General features: G+C 33.1%; 1 protein-coding gene and 1 long non-coding RNA gene across 10 annotated transcripts in view; one reads left to right on the top strand and one right to left on the bottom strand.

Moving 5' to 3' along the window:
• ATRNL1 (attractin like 1) overlaps positions 1 to 18,924 on the bottom strand; it is a 770,027-nt gene that overhangs the window by 478,556 nt on the left and 272,547 nt on the right. For all 9 annotated transcript variants that reach the window (XR_014826351.1, XR_014826350.1, XR_014826353.1 and 6 more), the window contains one exon: positions 15,973 to 16,025. Coding sequence is in view for 4 of the 9 variants with exons in the window: in XM_084994465.1 (XP_084850591.1) it covers positions 15,973 to 16,025 (53 nt within the window). In the remaining 5 variants the exon portion in view is untranslated. The remainder of the gene's footprint in view (positions 1 to 15,972; positions 16,026 to 18,924) is intronic.
• LOC146397080 (uncharacterized) overlaps positions 1 to 18,924 on the top strand; it is a 412,496-nt gene that overhangs the window by 137,333 nt on the left and 256,239 nt on the right. The window lies entirely within an intron of this gene.

The raw sequence follows: 18,924 nt of genomic DNA, 5'->3' as shown, positions 1-18,924 counted from the left end.
TTCTAGGGCTAGGGCAGGGAAAGTACAAGGTGAGTCTGAAATATCCTGCAGTATCAGAAAATAAGGAAATACTTGGAAAATGATAGATTCCTGCCAAAAGAAAACAGGAGCTAAAGTGAGGGATTTCCCAAAGGCCAAATAAGGAGTAATTTCAGCTATAATTGTAATAACAGTAATTTGCTAGAAGCCACAAAATATATATACATGGATCCATACTGATGAATACAAGTATGTGAATGCACAAATAAATGAAGGGGAAGGGACAGCTGCTTTTTATAGTTTAAAAATGTAGAAGAAACGATGGCATAGAAAACCACCATTTGGCAAGCACACTAATGTATGGTAAAAGAGTGGGTGACAGTAAGATGAGAAATAGGATATTTACATAATATCAAAGAATGTCCCCATAATACACTCATTAAACACAGTAAGAAAGAGTACCTTCAGTGTGGAGAAACTGGCAGACATCACACACTAAAAAGTGATCAAAGATACCACCACCAGATGGAACAAATTTCTATCATGTACTTCAAAACAGGATACACTGAGAAAAACACAGACCACTTCTGTGGTATGCTTACTAAAAATGCATGACCAGAACTCAATCATGAAAAAAAAATTAGCCAAATCCAAATTGAGAGATATTTTATAAAATAACTGTCCACACAGTAGAAAATTGACAGAACACTGTAAACCAGCTATAACGGAAAAAAGTAAAAATCATTCAAAAAATAAATTAAAAAAAATAAAATAACTATCCAACCCTTCCCAGGGGTCAAAGTCATAAAAAGATATTTGGGCATTTTTTGTTAAGTCTGAAAATATTTCACACAGAAAATTTTAAAAGCTGCCTGGATGTCCTCAAGTTTCATTTGTGTCATATATTACAGGATTTCCATTCATCCGTCAATGAACATTTAAGCTATTTCTACATCTTAGCTATATTGAAATAGTGCTGCGATGAACACTGGAATGCTATTATCCCTTTGGATAAATATTCAGAATGGTATTGCTGGGGCTAAGGGAAATAAACAGTCACAGAGGGACAAATATTGCATGATTCCATTTATACAAGGTATCTAAAATAGTCAAGCTCATAAAATACCAGAGTAGCACTGTGGTGGCCATGGGCTGAGGCGAAGGGGAAAATATGAGTTGATAGCCAACAGATATAAATTTCTCAATTATTCAAAACGAATAAAAATTAGTTGAGGGTACATTCCATGTCAAAAATAAGATAATTATTTGATTTGATTTTTAAAACTTTATTAGTTTTAGGGATAATAAATAAAAATTAATTGAAAGCTATGATATGCTGATAGTTACAAGAGCACAGATGACATATAAAGATACTAAGGATAAATTAAAGAATAATAATTTTGAAATACTGTCTTTGTGATGCCATGCTTTGGGAAAAATACACACAAAAAAAGTAATTTAGCTTCTTATTGCTGCTGGTTAACTAATTAGTGGCTTTAAAAAACCACAAATTTATTCTTTTAAAGTTCTGGAAGTCTGAAGTTCAAAAGAGTCTTACAGAGTAAAACCAAAATGCCAGGAGTGGTATCTTCTGGTCGTACTCAAAGATAATGCAGTTTCTTGCCTCTTCCAGTTTTTAAGACTTCACTCTTCAGCACAGGACCCTTTCCGTCTATCTCTCCAACCTCTCGCTTCCATCACATTTCCCACGACTGCAGTCAAATCTCCCTCTGTCCCCTTCACGAGAACACTTGTAATTACACCAGGTCCACCAGAATAACCCAAGGACAATCTCATCTCGAAATCCTTAACTGAAGCATATCTGCAACTTCCTTGTGCTATTTAGGGTAATATATTCACAAGTTTCATGGATTAGGATGGGGACCTCATTGGCAGGGGCGGTTATTCAGCCTACTGCATTGTCATGACTTAGATAAAAGACTGAGAAGGTATCTGATACAATGTTACCAACCATATTCTCTGTATACAAGAATCAGCAGTGATTTTTATTTGTCTTTCTATCTCTTTTTCAGGATGAACAAGCGTTACTTCCATAGCTGGGCCAAAAAGGGGGAAATTTTCTGAAGTTCAGAAACTTTTTCTTTTGATCTTTAATGGGTTGTTCACATGGTTTATATTCACATAGTAAGTAATAAGATTTACATGGTTGTTCTCTGTTTCCAAAAATGGCATACTTCATTGCTAATTAATTTACGTCTTAGGTATAGACTAACAAAAACATATAAGATAATCAATCTCTCTTTCTGGTCTTTCACAACAGGAGTAAACCAAGGGTTAAGTTCCAAGATGGAAAAGATGTTTTGTTTTGTTTTTTTCTTGGTCTTTCTAGGGTTGGTCTTTCTAGGTCTGCACCCATGGCACATAGAGGTTCCAAGGCTAGGGGTCAAATCGAAGCTGTAGCCCAATCACCTACAGCACAGCCACAGCAACACGGCATCTGAGCTGCGGGTTTGAGCTACACCACAGCTCACGGCAAGGCCAAATCCTTAACCCACTGAGCAAGGCCAGGGATTGAACCCGCATCCTCATGAATACTAGTCAGGATCTTTATCAACTGAGCCATGACAGGAACTCCAACAGATGATGTTTTTAGGTAGTTTAATCAACATGGAGCCAGCACTCAGGGAGCAAACTAGTGGCTGCTTTTTACTACAAAGAGTTAATAACAAATTATATACAAAGTCAAGCTCACAAGTAACAGCATGCTCAAAGGAGTTTAACCGAATAAAATATTAAGAGAAAGACTTAATACGCACAAAATGTTTAGAGGTCAGACATTCCAGCAAACTAATGATTACTTCTAAAGTGATGACAAAATTTATACATAGAAAAAAGGCATTCTGAAAGAGAACTTGAACAATAAAGGAAGGTTCTGAGTACATTATACATTTGGGGTGATGAAGAGCAAATAGTGAGTATCTGTTTTACTCCTTTAACAAAAGTTACATGAAAATGATGTACTTTTTAAGAAAATAGTAAAAGGTGACCAAAAAATCTGCAAAAAGTTTGGAAATATCAATATATCTGAGATATAAGACGGCAACCATGCCAGGATCACAAACGAAATCAACTCTGATTTGTGTATGCTATACCACTGGTTACTGTTTATATAATGTTCCAGCTTCTTTGGGAACCAGGGTATTTATTATGTGTTTTGAATTGTCTCAGAAATTCGTAATTTGAATATTTTGAGGAACTAAGGTCTAATGATTTGATTTTTACCAGTGAATATTGTATTTCACCTTTAATTTAGCATTACGCACAGTATTCAAAGAGATCTCAGTTGTAATCTCCCGAATACCAACTGGGTTATAGGATGCAGGTTAATTAACCTCAGTGAGAGTCAATGGTACAATGGGGATAAAATTGCCTACATCATAGGAGTGTGCTCTTTGAGTTAAACAAGATTATGTTAGTAGGTGTTTGGCTTGACTGCCTAAGTAAAGGCATTCAATAAATATTATTACACCTTCATTATTCACTGTATTGGCTCTGAATAATTCTAAACGGTTTAAAAAGTCAAACAGATTCTCGTATGTGTATTTATATATACATATATTTGTTTATAAACATGAGTTCATGATCATGTATTTGGTCATTTCGAGGGTAGTGAAAGGATGCACACGGACTTCGACAACAATATCAAGAATACAAATATTTAAATTGCTGCTCTGAGTTAGAAAAAAAAAACAGAATCCAAATATGTTTTAAACAATGGCATATATGTATAAGTACATATATTTGCCAACTTAGACAATTGCTTAGTAAACAATAAAACTTACAAAAATATAAGCGCAAGTATATTCCCAGTATAAGTGTATCACAGTCATACTTAAAATGTGGCTCCAGGAATAATGCCTCAGAAAATGAACTAAATCGGTCTCTTTCATGCTCCATTGCCCTCACCAAGCTGTTTGACATACTGTAAGCAGCCTGATTATTTTAAAATTTAAATTTAACATTTTACTTGCCTCAACATCCTTCAATGGGCTTCTCATTTTTCCTAAGATAAAGACCAAAGAAAGTCCTTATATGTTCTTCAAAGCACTGCATGATTTGATCCTGCAGATCTTATCACTTCATCTCTTGACTCCCTTCACCTAGTTACACGTGTTAAAGTGTTAGTATCTCACTTGCCATGTTCTTTCCAACCACAGACTTCTATGCATGCCGCTCCTGCTGATTCTACTTCTTTCCATCTGCACATTATCACTGCTCTGCTCCCAAGTCATCTTTGACATCAAGGCTCCACCCTTCTCTTACTTCACCAATGTCTACTTCCTGGCTCACGAATGAGGTCAGGTTCTCTTGTAATCTCTTGTAATGTATTCCCAAAGCATCTATAATTCTCAATCAGAGTTTTTAGGACAACCATATATATCTACGTAATTGTGTAAAAGTTTAACATCTATTTTCCCTACTATTTTATAAGCTTCAATGGAGCAGAACATGTTTTGTTCACTGTAATATCCCTAGAGTCCAACAAAGAAGTTAGTCAATAAATATATGTTGAATTAATAAACAAAAGTGAGTCAATTCTAATAAATGACAGTCTCTCCAAGCTCTAACAGTGTAATTCTTACGTAAGTAAAAATCAAAGAGGAAGAAAATATGTCCTCCTAGTGCATATTAAATGAATAAGTAATCTTGTCTTACACATTATAAATACTTAATAAATATTAGCACTTGCTTGCTGAACAATGCTAACCATGCTGACAATTATTAAGAATTTCTATTGAGATTGGAACATTTAGAATAATTCCAAAGGTAAAATCCATTACAAGAATTTTGCAAGTTGAATAATATTCTGCTATCACAGAAAAAGCACAGAACCTGTTATTATCCACACTCTGAATGACTGATTTTGTGATCTAGGATGTACACTTAATCTCATTGTATAAAAGAGGATGTGGCCTATGCTCATCAATGCCTATTCATCAATACTTCTAATTTTCTTATAATATACCATGATCTCTTCAGAAGCCACCTTCCTTTGCTTCATGGTATCTCCAAGCAGTTAAATTTTCCATTATTCTGCAATGACATATGGAAATCTGCTAAGATTTTATTTGTAGCAAATGTTCCATGGGCCAGCTAGAAAAACAAAGATTGAAGCTCATTTTTATTTCAATCAATGGCTGGTGTTTAAAGCTTTTCAATGTAGAACTTTATGTTCTATATTATGTAAATAAATTTAAAGTAATGTAAAGCAACTTTTACTCCATAACCTATAAAATGATTTCCAAATATTTTTCGGTCAAACACCCCATCAACAAAAAATACTTGCTTATACAGCTATGATAAATGTGTATTCATTTATGTATTAATTGGCTTTTTTTTTTTTTTGGTCTTTTTAGGGCTGCACCTGCTGCATATGGAGTTCCCAGGCTAGGGGGTCTAATGGGAGCTGTAGCCACCAGCCTACGTCACAGCCACAGCAACGCGGGATCCAAGCCACATCTGTGACCTACACCACAGCTCACGGCAACACTGAATCCTTAACCCACTGAGCGAGGCCCGGGATTGTACCCACAACCTCATGGTTCCTAGTTGGATTTGTTAACCACTGAGCTATGACAGGAACTCCTCATTTATGTATTAATCACTTATATGTATACGCCTAGTATATATTTACTGAACCTCTGCCTAGGAGCCACGGCTTTTCTAAATATGAGTTCCAACAAGAGAAGATCCTGGGTTCACAGATTTTCACTCTAATAAGTAAAGAAAACCCACATTTAAATAAACAAATAAACATGTGAGAGAACATCATACTGTGTAGGTGTTAGCATGGGGAAAAAATATTACCGTAATACTTGACTGAGTCCATTTTAAGTTAGACTAGAGTATTAATTAGAGATGGAGTATTTGAGGCAGCAAAAATAGTAAATATAAAAGCCATAATCTAAGGTAAAGTTTGGGATACTTAAGAACAAGCACGTTAAGTCATTAAGAACTCATGAAAACAAGATGACTGCCATATAAATTCCCAAATGTTTAGGAATCAAATCCTGAACTCTGTTTTGTTCATTGATTCCTATACCAGAATATAAACCAGTACAGCTAGAGTTACCATATGTCTGGATATTCATTCAGGTGGGAATTTCTCACTATTCTTCCCTTCCATAATTCTACTGAATATTCTAAAAGTGTATTATTTAAAATAAATTTTACAATAAATTTATTCTAATACATGCAGTTCAAAAACCTAAACTGAATGACATTCTAATTAGAATTCAATAAAATTTATGTATCAATGTTGCTAAGTCTCATGTTTTCACATGAAGACTTCCCATTTGAAAAATAGTTTGAATTTTGCAATTGTTTAGGTCCTGTTTTCATTTCCTTTAATGTGATGTTTTTATTTTATGCATATAAAAACAACTGTTAGGTTAAATATATTACTGATTTTTGTTGCTCTAGTTTTATTACCTGGGATTGAGTGTGTATGATATAGACCCAGAGGCGGATATAGACACAGACTGCCTGGATTGAAACTGGCTTTATTTCCTAGCTATGTGATCTTCTGTAAACAAATTAAACTTTCTCTGCCTCTATTCCCTCAAAGAAAAATGGTGATAATAAGCATACCCTTCTCGTTTGAGGATTAAATATACAAATAAACGTTAAAAAAAAAAAAAAGCTTAGACAAGACTGGCATAGTTAGTGCTCAGTAAAGTTTAAACTAGTATTATTGTTATTTTAAAATCAATTGGTTTTCTGGTTTTATTAAATGATTCTAAATAATGAGCTATATATCTGTGAAAAAGGTAGTTGTAATAAGGATATTATATATGCTATTACCTCTTTTATGTAAAATTATTCTCTGGACATAATTTATTTAGAAAGGCATCCATTCAGCATTTAGAAAAGGACATGCAGCATCTTCATACAAATAAGGAGCTGTTAACCCTTGCTCAAGGCAGATACAGCTGCACACCATGTTAAGAGACTTAGTGAGAAAAGTAAGAACAGGAGATGAGCTGCCACTCTTCTGCACAGCCAGGCCCCTTTGTGGAGGGCTCAGACCACACAGCTCCACTTGGGAGCCCTGGTGGGAGATTTTCAGACATTTTTGTTTTCCTCATTAAACTTTTTTGGTTCTATTTAATGATTTTTTAAAATGAGTCTATATTATTTACATAAACAGAATGATATAACACTTTTATTATAAATGTAGAGTCAGATAAAATTGTCAGCTCTCTTCTAGATTACTTCAATAGCAATTTTTGCTCTCAGCTATTTTTAACTCTCATAATTGTGCTATATTCTCTTTCATGTTGGAATATGCTAAAACATTAAATAATTCTAAAATAAACATTTTAAAATACTGGGCTATAACTTCAAGAAATTTAATAAAAACAATGATGAATCAAAGAATAAGATAAAAATGTCAATCATGTGGGCATTTCTGTTTTGTCAGATAATCTTCGCTCCATCATGAGTTCAATCTGCGAAATACAAGAATTTAGATTCTCTGTGTTCACCAAGGTCACCGCTGCTCTATTTGCAGATGGACCAGCCAGATCCTATTTCAATTGCCATTTATATTTATTAGTTAAAGAGTCATTAAACCATTAAAATGGGAAAACTCTTTAACTGTTTTAGAATAGAACAAAAATTGTTACACTAAATACAAGGTTAACTCAAGTTTTAATTACTTTGTATGACATAGCATTTTAAGCAATTAAATTGACATCAAAATTATTTTAATTAACAGCTATAATATCACTTAATAGAAATATTACCTATCACTTATGAAACAAAAGAAAAAAATCAAATCCAACAAATAATATGCTTATAAATAATGTCTTTCATCTAAGACATAAATAGTAATTACATAAATCAATAACAAAGGGCTTACAGCAAGATGGCTGGATAAATATTTCGGTTTTTACTTTAATATAAACTAAGATAAGATGTGATGAGTAGTAGAGGTGAGCACTGAAAATAAAAGGAGTAATTAAATTTCTTGCTCTTAAAATAGGCAGTATATTATTTCCATCACAAAACTGCACCTCAACTCTAAATAGTAATAGGAGAAAATCGAAATGGTAATTTTTCAGAGTAAAAGGTGGAAAAAAAAGGCAAGATAAGCTATATAACTTGGAAATATACTGAAACAGTAATTGGCAGTTTGGACAGTACATGTACTTAAAGAATTAATGCAGGAGGCGCACAAAGTAGATGATTGCAATAAGTGACTTTCTGTCCTCTGATTCTACTCATTGACATACATCTTCTATATAACAGTCACGGGCCAGTTTTTCATTTTGCATTTAAAGCTTCCTTCATTATAACTGTTATCATAATTTTTTTAAAAGCATTTAAGGAAAAAAGAAATTATACTACTTCATGACTACTACTTTTCACATTCGTCAACATAAATTGAGTACTTAAGTGTTTACAAGGGCCAGTCAAATTAGATACTACTGCCAGAAGCTCTTTTTTTCCCCAGGTGATGCATGATACCTATCTAACACATTCAGTTTGGGGGTTTTGATTGAAGTGCAAAAAAAATACTAAGACTGTCTGTAAGATACAACTGCTGGAGTATTACTTTCAATTATACTAACACCGCATTGCACTCAATTGCTTCAAGTTACAGGGTGGATCTGCTTTTTGAATTTCACTCCAATCTTTAAAATCAGAACAGTTTCCTTTAACACTATTATGAGAACGACTGACCTTTTTTAAAAAACACCATTTCTTTAAGTGTTATTAAGCTTGAAAGGTCTCATAACAAATGACAAGACTGCCATCTAGTGCTTTATAACTATTTCTTTAACATTTTTAAAAGAGGGAAAGAATCCCATATGATAGATGAACTGTCCAATATGGTAGCCACAATTTACATGTGCCTACTGAGTACCTGAAATGCGACTGATTTGAATCAGGACTGACATGAGTACAGAATACAAACTGTATTTCAAACACCGAAATTGAGAAAAACCTCAAAAAAATGATTTTTTACACTGTCACATTAAAATGACATTTTAGGTACATTGAGTTAAACAAAATATATTATTAAAATTGATTTCAACGGTTCAATTTTTCTTTTTAGGTAATAGAAAAATTTTAATTACACATCTAGGATAAATTATTTTTATTGTGGACAGCACTGTCTAAAGAAAAATCACTTTAGTCTTAAATATAAAAGGCTTAAGTTAAATGCGAGTATATTTAATATTTCTTTAAAAAATGGAATATAAAATCTGTTATAACTGTTGTCCAAAAGTGTAACTAATTATTTCTTTGGAACACAATAAAAGCTAAAGAGTCAAGAAGAATCCAATATGAATTTCTAATTTTAAAAAATCAGACAAAAATATGTCCCCTTAAAATCCAGGATGATTGAGAGAGGTAAAACAAAATGAATGTGGAAAAAACCAACAACAAGGATAATTTAAAAGACAAAGAAAATAGACAACTTGATCATCAGTATGGAAAAAAATTGCAAGTGGACTAAGACATATTAAATATGTAGGGGTCCATAAGTTTATGATACAAAAACAACAAAGTTAGCTATCACCTTGGAAAGATACTAAGCAAACAATTCTTTATTTTGAAAACTGGTAAACTTTTAAAAAAGATTATAGCATTTATCATGCCTTGCCTGTGTGTCTGTAGCAATGCGTAAGCAAATAGCCCACAAGAAAAAAAAATCTGTTTTTAATAGTTTTTCAAACAAGAAATAAATTAGAATATCACAATTTACAACCTCTAATTAACTACATTCTAAAACACTGAGCATCGGTGTCTACTAAGAACATTAAAAGAACTGCAAGAGGAGTTCCCGTCGTGGCGCAGCACAAACAAATCCGACTAGGAACCATGAGGATGCAGGGCACAGACACAACTCGGATCTGGGCTTGCTGTGGCTCTGGCATAGGCCGGCAGCTGTAGCTCCGATTAGACCCCTAACCTGGGAACCTCCATATGCTGCGGGTGCAGCCCTGAAAAGACAAAAAACGAAAAAAAAAAAAAAAAAAGAACTGCAAGAATTATGTGCTTCTGCTATACAAAGAACACAAAACCACCTATGAAAAATAGTGTTTCCTCCAAATCATATCTGAATCTAATTAAACCCCTAAATCAGGGAATTTCAACCCCAACACTATTGAAATTTTGGGTCACATAAATCCTTTGTTCTAAGGAGCTGTGCATCCATGCACATTGTAGGATGTGGAACAGTGTCTCCGCACTAGGTGTCTGTAGGACCCACACACCATGCCTATGTGTGATACATAAAAATGTCCCACAGGCTACAAAAACACCTAAATAAGATTAGGGATTTTTTTATACCACATTCTCAATAAAATTAGAAAAATAACTTTAAAATGATGTTAATAAGATTTACTCAATTCAAATTAAGAAAATTGTTAATATACAAAAAAGAGATAAAAATCGAACCCTACACTATGTAGAAAATAATATTAATAAGAACACTAATACCAAATATAGGCAAAAAAACAACAACTAAAAACTCCATGAGGCGTTCCCGTCATGGCTCAGTGGAACGAATGTGACTAGCATCAAAACGAGGATGCAGGTTCGATCCCTAGCCTAGCTCAGTGGGCTAAGGATCCAGCACTGTCATGAGCTGTGATGTAGGATGTAGACGCAGGTCAGATCTGGCTTTACTGTGGCTGTGGTGCAGGCCAGCAGCTACAGCTCCAATTCAACCCCTAGCCTGGGAATCTCCATATGCTGCAGGTGCGGCCCTATAAAGAGACAAAAAAATTTTTAAAATAAAAATAAAAACTGTATGAGAAGGAAATTACTGAAGATACAACATAAAATTGATGAACTGGAAAACAAAATAAGTGAAAAGGATGAATAATCCCAAAGCTCATGCTAAAATATGGGGCAAAAAAAAAAAAACTACCAGTAAAAAAGCACCAGGTATTCTTAGTTGATTTTAGCTAATCTTTGAAGTTCACTTAATATTCTTAAGCTATTAATCTTTTAAAATAAAACAGCAATCGTGTCAAACTTATCTTTGAAAGCTCTTACCATAATTTTACAACATGAAGTTAGAACAATTAAAAAGATTATTTCATAGAAAAAATAATGTAAAAATATAGCCTGCATTCATTTTCACTGACAATAATCCTAAATAAAATATAAACGAATAACATTTAGCAGTATCCCAAGTAATAATATGCCATAACTATGTTTGGTTTCCCCAGAAAGCAAAGATGTTTAATTAATGGAAATCTATTAATATGCAGATTAACATTTAACAACATCAAGGGAAAAGTCATTAATAATGAAATCTTGCAGGATACTAATGTAGATAGGAATTTTCTTAACTTGATACCGAGAATATTCCGTAAATTATAGCAAACTCTCTATTTGATGTGATGCCTACTAACCATCATTTTGACCCAGCACTGAAACAGAGATCCCAATCTTACCAATAAGGGAGTAAAAAATAGAAAAGTATGGAACAAAATGTCCTTATTTGTATATACTGTAATCAACTGCATTGAAAAATCAAACATCTATAAACAATTAGAATTGATAACAGAGTTCACTGAAGTTGATGACTACCAGATCAATGTATTAAAATGAATTTTATATTTACATATAAAGCATAAATGGAAAATGCAATTTTAAAAGATACTATTTAAGGAGTTCCCATTGTGGCTCAGTGGTTAATGAATCCGACTAGGAACCACGAGGTTGTGGGTTCGATCCTCGGACTGGCTCAGTGGGTTAAGGATCCAGTGTTGTCATGAGCTGTGGTGTAGACCACAGACACAGCTCGGATCCCATGTTGCTATGGCTCTGGCTTAGGCTGGCGTCTACAGCTCCACTTAGCCTGGGAGCCTCCATATGCTGCAAGCACGGCCTTAGAAAAGACAAAAAAATTTAAAAACATAAAATAAAATAAAATATACTATTTGAAATAGCAAAAAAAAAACTAGAAAATTAGTATTTTATATATAAAATATTATATAAATATTTTATAAAACATGTTCATACATAGACATGAAATTGAACTCAACATTATTAGCAATAATAGAAATGCAAATTTAAATCACAATATACTACTAATACTCTAGAATGGTTATAATAAAAAAGACTAACAATATAAAGTGTTGATGAGAATGTGGAAAAAACTGAAACATTTATAAATTGCTAGTGGGAATGTACAATGGCAGAGCCATGCTATAAAATCATTTCACAGCTTCTTAAACATAAGCATGTCATATGACCTGGCAATTGCTAGGAATCTAACCAAGAAAAATGAAAATATATGTCTACACGAAGACCATCTAAATGTCCTGTCAGCATTTTTCATAATATCCAAAGCCTAGAAATAATTCCAATGCCCATCAACTGGTGAATAGGCCAAAAATAAAGTCTCATATCTATATAATATCATACCATCCATTATTTTCTGAAACTAAAATTACTGCATTAAAAAATTAAAATGGAAATAACTTTAGATCATTTTATTTAGATCATTTATTTGGATCAATTGATTTATATCAATTGATGTAGAAAAAGTATAAGACATAAACAAATACCTATTCTTGAAAAAAAACACTCAGCAAAGTACGAATAGAAGGGAATTCCTCAACCTGTTAAAGGTTTCTAGGAAAAAACCTGTAACCTACTTTATGGTGAAAGGTAGAATGCTTTACCTCTAAGATCAGGAACAACACAAAAATATTTGCACGTCTACCATATCTTTTCACATGATACCAGAGGTTACTAAGGCAATGAGGCAAAAAAAAAAAAAAAAAAAATCCAGAGAGAAAAGAAAGTAATCAAACTCCATTATTTGCAGACTATTGTCTACATTAAAAAATATGACATAATCTACAATAAAGGTACCTGAACTATTAACTGAGTTTAGTCTCTTAAAATGAAGGATACAAAAGCAATATTTTAAAAAGTGTAGATTTGGAGTACCTGTCATGGCTCAGTAGTAACAAACCCAGCTAGCATCCATGAGGATGCGGGTTCAATCCTTGGCCTTGCTCAGTGAAATAAGGATCCAGCGTTGCCCTGAGCTGTGGTGTAGGTTGCAGACATACTCAGATCTTGTGCTGCTGTGGCTGTAGCGTAGGCCAGAAGCTACAGTTCCCATTCAACCCCTCACCTGGGAATTTCCATATGTCATGGGGTGTGGCTCTCAAAAAAGACCAAAAAAAAAGTGTAGTTTTAACTGTGAGAAAATATTAAAAATACTATTCATGAAGCATCAAAAATTTTTAAAATAATTTGAGGATATATCTGATAAAAAAAACTGTTAAAGATCTGTGAAGTGAAAACTGCCAAATATTGCTAAGAATGTATTTAAAAATTAAGAAAAAATGATATGCTATGTTCACAGGTCAGAAGACTCACCATAGTTAAGATACAAATTCTCCCCCAATAAGTCTGTAAACTAAACACAATCTCTATCCAAATCCTAATATGTGTTTTTGTTAAAACTGACAAGCAGATTCTAAAATCATCTGTAAACACAAAGGAAACAGAACAGCCAAACTAAGCTTGAAAAGAAAGAACAAAATTGGAGAATAAATACTACATGATTTTGAGACATGTTAAAAAGCTACAGTAATTGTAAGTGTTATGCTGACATAAAAATGTGCAAATAAATTAAGAGAATAAAGAAGCCAGAAATATTCTTACACAGTCTTATGCACATATATGGACAAGTGGTTTTTAACAAAAGTGCAAAAGCAATTCATTGATTTAAAAATAATCTTTAAAAACAAATAGTGCTCAAACATTTGGATATCCATAGCACAAAAAAATTTTCAAAAAATGGGCAGAAGATCTGAACAGACAATTCTCCAAAGAAGACATACAGATGGCCAAAAAACACATGAAAAGATGTTCAACATCACTCATTATTAGAGAAATGCAAATCAAAACCACTAGGAGGTGCCACCGTACACCGGCCAGAATGGCCATCATCAAAAAAACTACACACAATAAGTGCTGGAGAGGGTATGGAGAAAAAGGAACCCTGGTACACTGTTGGTGGGAATGTAAATTGGTGCAACCACTGTCGAAAACAGGATGGAGAGTCCTCAGAAAACTAAAAAGAGAACTACCATTTGATCCAGCAGTCCCACTCCTGGGCATCTAGCCAGAGAAAACCACGACTTGAAAAGGCACGTGTACTCCAAGGTTCACTGCAGCACTATCTGCAATAGCCAGGACATGGAAACAACCTAAATGCCCATCGACAGAGGAGTGGATCCAGAAGATGTGGTACATAGACACAATGGAATATTACTCAGCCATTAAAAGGAACGAAATAATGGTATTTGCAGCAACATGGATGGACCTGGAAATTATCATGCTAAGTGAAGTCAGCCATACAATGAGACACCAACATCAAATGCTATCACTGACATGTGGAATCTAAACAAAGGACACAATGAACTTCTTTGCAGAACAGATACTGACTCACAAACTTTGAAAAACTTATGGTTTCCAAATGAGACAGGTTCGGGGGTGGGGGGATGCTCTGGGGATTTGGGATGGAAATGCTGTAAAATTTGTTGTGATAACTGCTGTACACCTATAATGTAATAAAATCCACTGAGTAATTAAAAATAAATAAATAAATAAAAGAATCACACACACACACACACACAAACCAGAAATATTCTTATGCAGTCTTATGCACATGTAAGGACAACTGGTTTTTGACAAATGTGCAAAAGCAATTCATTGGTTTAAAAATAATCTTTAAAACAAATGGTGCTGAAACATTTTGATATCCATATCATGAAAAAAATTTCTTGATTCATTCCTTTAAATATACACAAATTTAATTAATACTCAAAATGGACTATATACTTAAAGGGAAAAGCTAAAAATATAAAACTTCTGAAAGAAAACATAGGGAAAAATTTTGCAACCTTGAGTCAGACTAAGATCTCTCAGAAGAAAAAATTCCCAAAGTGAACTTCATCTAAATTATAAACTGCTCTTCAAAAAACAATATGCTTAATAAAGTAAAAAGATAAGCTGCTAACTATGAAAAGATTTTTTGCAAAATATATATCAGATAAAGAACCCATATCTAGAATATACAAAGTACTCTGAAAAACCCAATAAGATGAAAACAATCCTATTTTCTTAAGTGGGCAATGAATTTAAATACACTCCATCAAATAACCTATACATATGGCAAAAAAAAAAAAAAGAAAAAATGCTTCATATCATTAGTCATCAGGGAAATGCAAATAAAATGAGAATTAGATCCCATTACATACTTACTAGAATGAAGTACTGAGAGATTTGGAAGAACTGAAACTCTCATACACTACTGGTAAAAATGTAAAACAATACAATCATTTGGGAAATAGTTAGGTTGTTTCTTTAAAGTTAAACATACATCTGCCATATGATCATTACTCAATAAAGGATCTTTAAATACAAAATCGGTGCAGCTTTTTAATAATAACCAAAATTGCTCCCTGGAAAAATCTATCATAAAATTCTATTTATTCAAATTTTAATCTTAATGAAAAAAGGACTGCTATAAAATCCAGCTGAGACTACTCAGGTTCTATATTTTGCTACATGTTCAGAATAACACCTATTGCTATTTTACTCTTCAGAGCAGGAAAAAAATGCACCAAATACAAGTAGAGACTATAGCAAGAACACATTAACTTTCTTAGCAATATACATGAAGTTGTATTATAAGACTTAAAAAATAGAAATAACATATTAATAACAAAATCAGTTATTCTAAATGAATTTTTTTACCTGCAAAAGCACCTACAACTAATAATACAAACGAATTATTTAAAATAAAAAAATACAGGTGTTCCCTTGTGGCACGTTAAAGGTTCAGCCTTGTCACTGCAGGGCTCAGGTTGCTGCTGCAGCGTGGGTTTGATCCCTGGCCTGGGAACTTCATGGGCGCAGCCGAAAAATAAAAATAAATGTAAAAATAAAATTAAAGTTAAAAATACAAATACTTACAATAACATGTTCCTCTAAGTGGATTACCGACATAGCGATTTTCAGAGTCGCATCTGTAGAAATACAAAAAACCTCATTTACTATTAAACAACAACACTCAAAAGCCTCGTGTTTTTCCTCCAACAAAAAGGTAATTAAATTCTACATTAAAACATCAAGCATACTGTTAACTGAAGTTTTAAAAACAAATCTTCCAAAGCATTAATGTAGAAAGCCAAAATATGGGCATGAGTAAGAGAAGAAATAATATGAAATAACATGAGGAAGAATTTTCAAGTCTGGATAAAGATATGATTTTTAGGTAGGGGAAGAAAGCTGTGGGAACTCAAAATCCACATCATTTTCTTAATTCTAGTACTCCCTCTTTTTTTTTTTTTTTTTTTTTTTTTTTTTTTTGTCTTTTTTAGGGTCGCACCCATGGCATATGGAGGTGCTCAGGATAGCGGTCGAATCAGAGCTGTAGCCTCTGGCCTACACCACAGCCACTGCAACACCAGATACGAGTGGTGTCTGTAACCTACACCACAGCTCACAGCAGATCCTTAACCCACTGCGCGAGGCCAAGGATCAAAACTGCATCCTCGTGGATGCTAGTCAGAGTCACTGCCACTGAGCCAAAATGGAAACTCCACGTCTGGTATTCCTAGAAACTAAAATATTTTCCTCTAGTTTCCACACCAGTGAATCTGTATTTTAAAAAGCCCTTCTCAAGTGTGTAATGGAGAAAAGTTTTCTCTAAATCATCCAACCCTGAATTCAGGAGCTCAAACTCCAAATTCATGTAACCAAAATATAACAAAATGAAAGAAGACATGAGCATTCAAACTCATAAATAGGAAGTTAAATTCTTCAAAAATATGGTTAACCATAGCCATGGGAGGAAAATCATAAGTATTTTCAAAATTTCTGAAGTTCACATTTTTCCATACCTGTTTCCATAATCCAATTAAAATGGCAATTAGTGCCTAACAGGTAAAGTTTGGTTTTTACATAATGCTACATCTTGGAAAACTCCCCAAATTTGATTATTATAAAATGTATACAGCAGGGTAACTGAATAAAGTGACTTAATAATTAAATTATATTTAGAATTTTAAAACATGAGAAAGCTCTTCCGAAAATGTCTTTAGTTTTAGTAGAGATAATTACAAGTGATAAATAATTTTAATATGTATTTTTTAATAAATGAATGGGCAAATGATTTAAAAAAATAATCAGTTACATTTTGAATGCATTTTTCAGCCATGTGCTTACTAATTTTTTGTATCCATGAAAAAACATGAGTTGATGAATAAATCTTTTTCTACATTAACTGCAAAATTCAAGTAGAAATAAACAGTCCTTTAAACAACTAACTATATTCTCTGTGAAACAAAGCAACTTTGGGCATAAGTTTTCTGCGACTTCTCCAAAAGCTCCTTATTTTTAAGTGTGTGGTATATAGTAATTTTCTAGCTTTAGAATATGATCATTCTCATTATTGCTGGGTTAATAAGCACTTCAGAATCTATATACTATTCCTCTACAATTGTTTCTTCTTTTAGACTCAACTGCTTAAATCTTGTCACTTTGTACCAACTATACATGTATACTAAAGGAATGACTTAAAATACTGTTATGATTCCTTTTCCTGTCACAAAAAATAAACTTGACTTGTTGTAAATGGGTATCTCAATACTACTTTTAGAATAGGAAAATATTCAACATAATATTTCCTGCATTGTCATGCATTATAGTTCCTGCATATCTTAATGCCTAAATAGATGTTTTTCCAGTTCCCATACAGAGCAATCATAGATGAATACCTTTGTCAAATGACAAGAGATTTAAAGTATTTTAATTTATTTAAGAATTGACTTTAAGAGATCCAATACAAACTTATTGTCCAACATGAAAGTTGTAAAGTTTTCATTTTTGTTAATAATATTTATTTATTCAAATTATATAATATTATATTGAATTAATACTATTATGTTTAACTTCAATACAATATAATTTTTGCAAGGAATACTTAAAATTTTACTTTCTCTAAACTACAAATTTTCTCAGAATGATAAAATCATATGCTCTTATTCAGGAATTAACTTATTCTGGCTTTCATTACTCAAGCTCAGAATTTTAACAAAAATAAGGAATTAACACCACTCTGATAAGAATTAAACTCAGAGACTTTACAGAGTTCTTGAAGGTGTCCAATATAACAATGACATTCACTTCTACATTTTCAAACTCAAAAAAGCAAATAAGAAACATCTATTGTCTAAAAGACAATACAAATAACTATTGAGGGAATTTTGAATATATTAGAAGTATTTTCAAAATATAGAATTATAAGTTGAGTTTAAACATCAATTTTTGGTAGTTTAATTTCAGGTATCACTTAAAGAATCACCAGCGCTTACAAACAACTAAGAAAATAAATAGATGCTGGAGTTCCCGTCGTGGCGCAGTGGTTAACGAATCCGACTAGGAACCATGAGGTTGCGGGTTCGGTCCCTGCCCTTGCTCAGTGGGTTAACGATCTGGCATTGCCCTGAGCTGTGGCGTAGGTTGCAGACGCGGCTCGGATCCCGCGTTGCTGTGGCTCTGGCGTAGGCCGGTGGCTACAGCTCCGATTCAACCCCTAGCCTGGGAACCTCCATATGCCGCGGGAGCGGCCCAAGAAATAGCAACAACAACAACAACAAAAGACAAAAAAAGACAAAAAAAAAAAAAAAAAGAAAGAAATAGATGCAAAAAAAGTAATGACATTTTAAGTATAAAATTCTGCCTGAAAAAACACAAAAGTAGATATAAATATAAATTTATATTTATATTTATATTTATAAAGTAGATATAGATATAAATTGAAACACATTTTTCATTTTTCATTAGGATAGCTGAATATCATCACTTTGGCAATTAATTTCAAAGATAAGGTTTAATTTGATTTAATAAAAATTCTAATAAAGT

This window comes from Sus scrofa, chromosome 14 (assembly GCF_054392235.1).
Source record: "Sus scrofa isolate SSC_HxYL_T2T_F1_AM1 chromosome 14, Sscrofa_HxYL_maternal_Yorkshire_Landrace_v2.0, whole genome shotgun sequence".
Lineage (NCBI taxonomy): Eukaryota > Metazoa > Chordata > Mammalia > Artiodactyla > Suidae > Sus > Sus scrofa.
The sequence above is the reverse complement of the archived record's forward strand: the minus strand, read 5'-3'. Positions and strand labels throughout refer to the sequence as shown.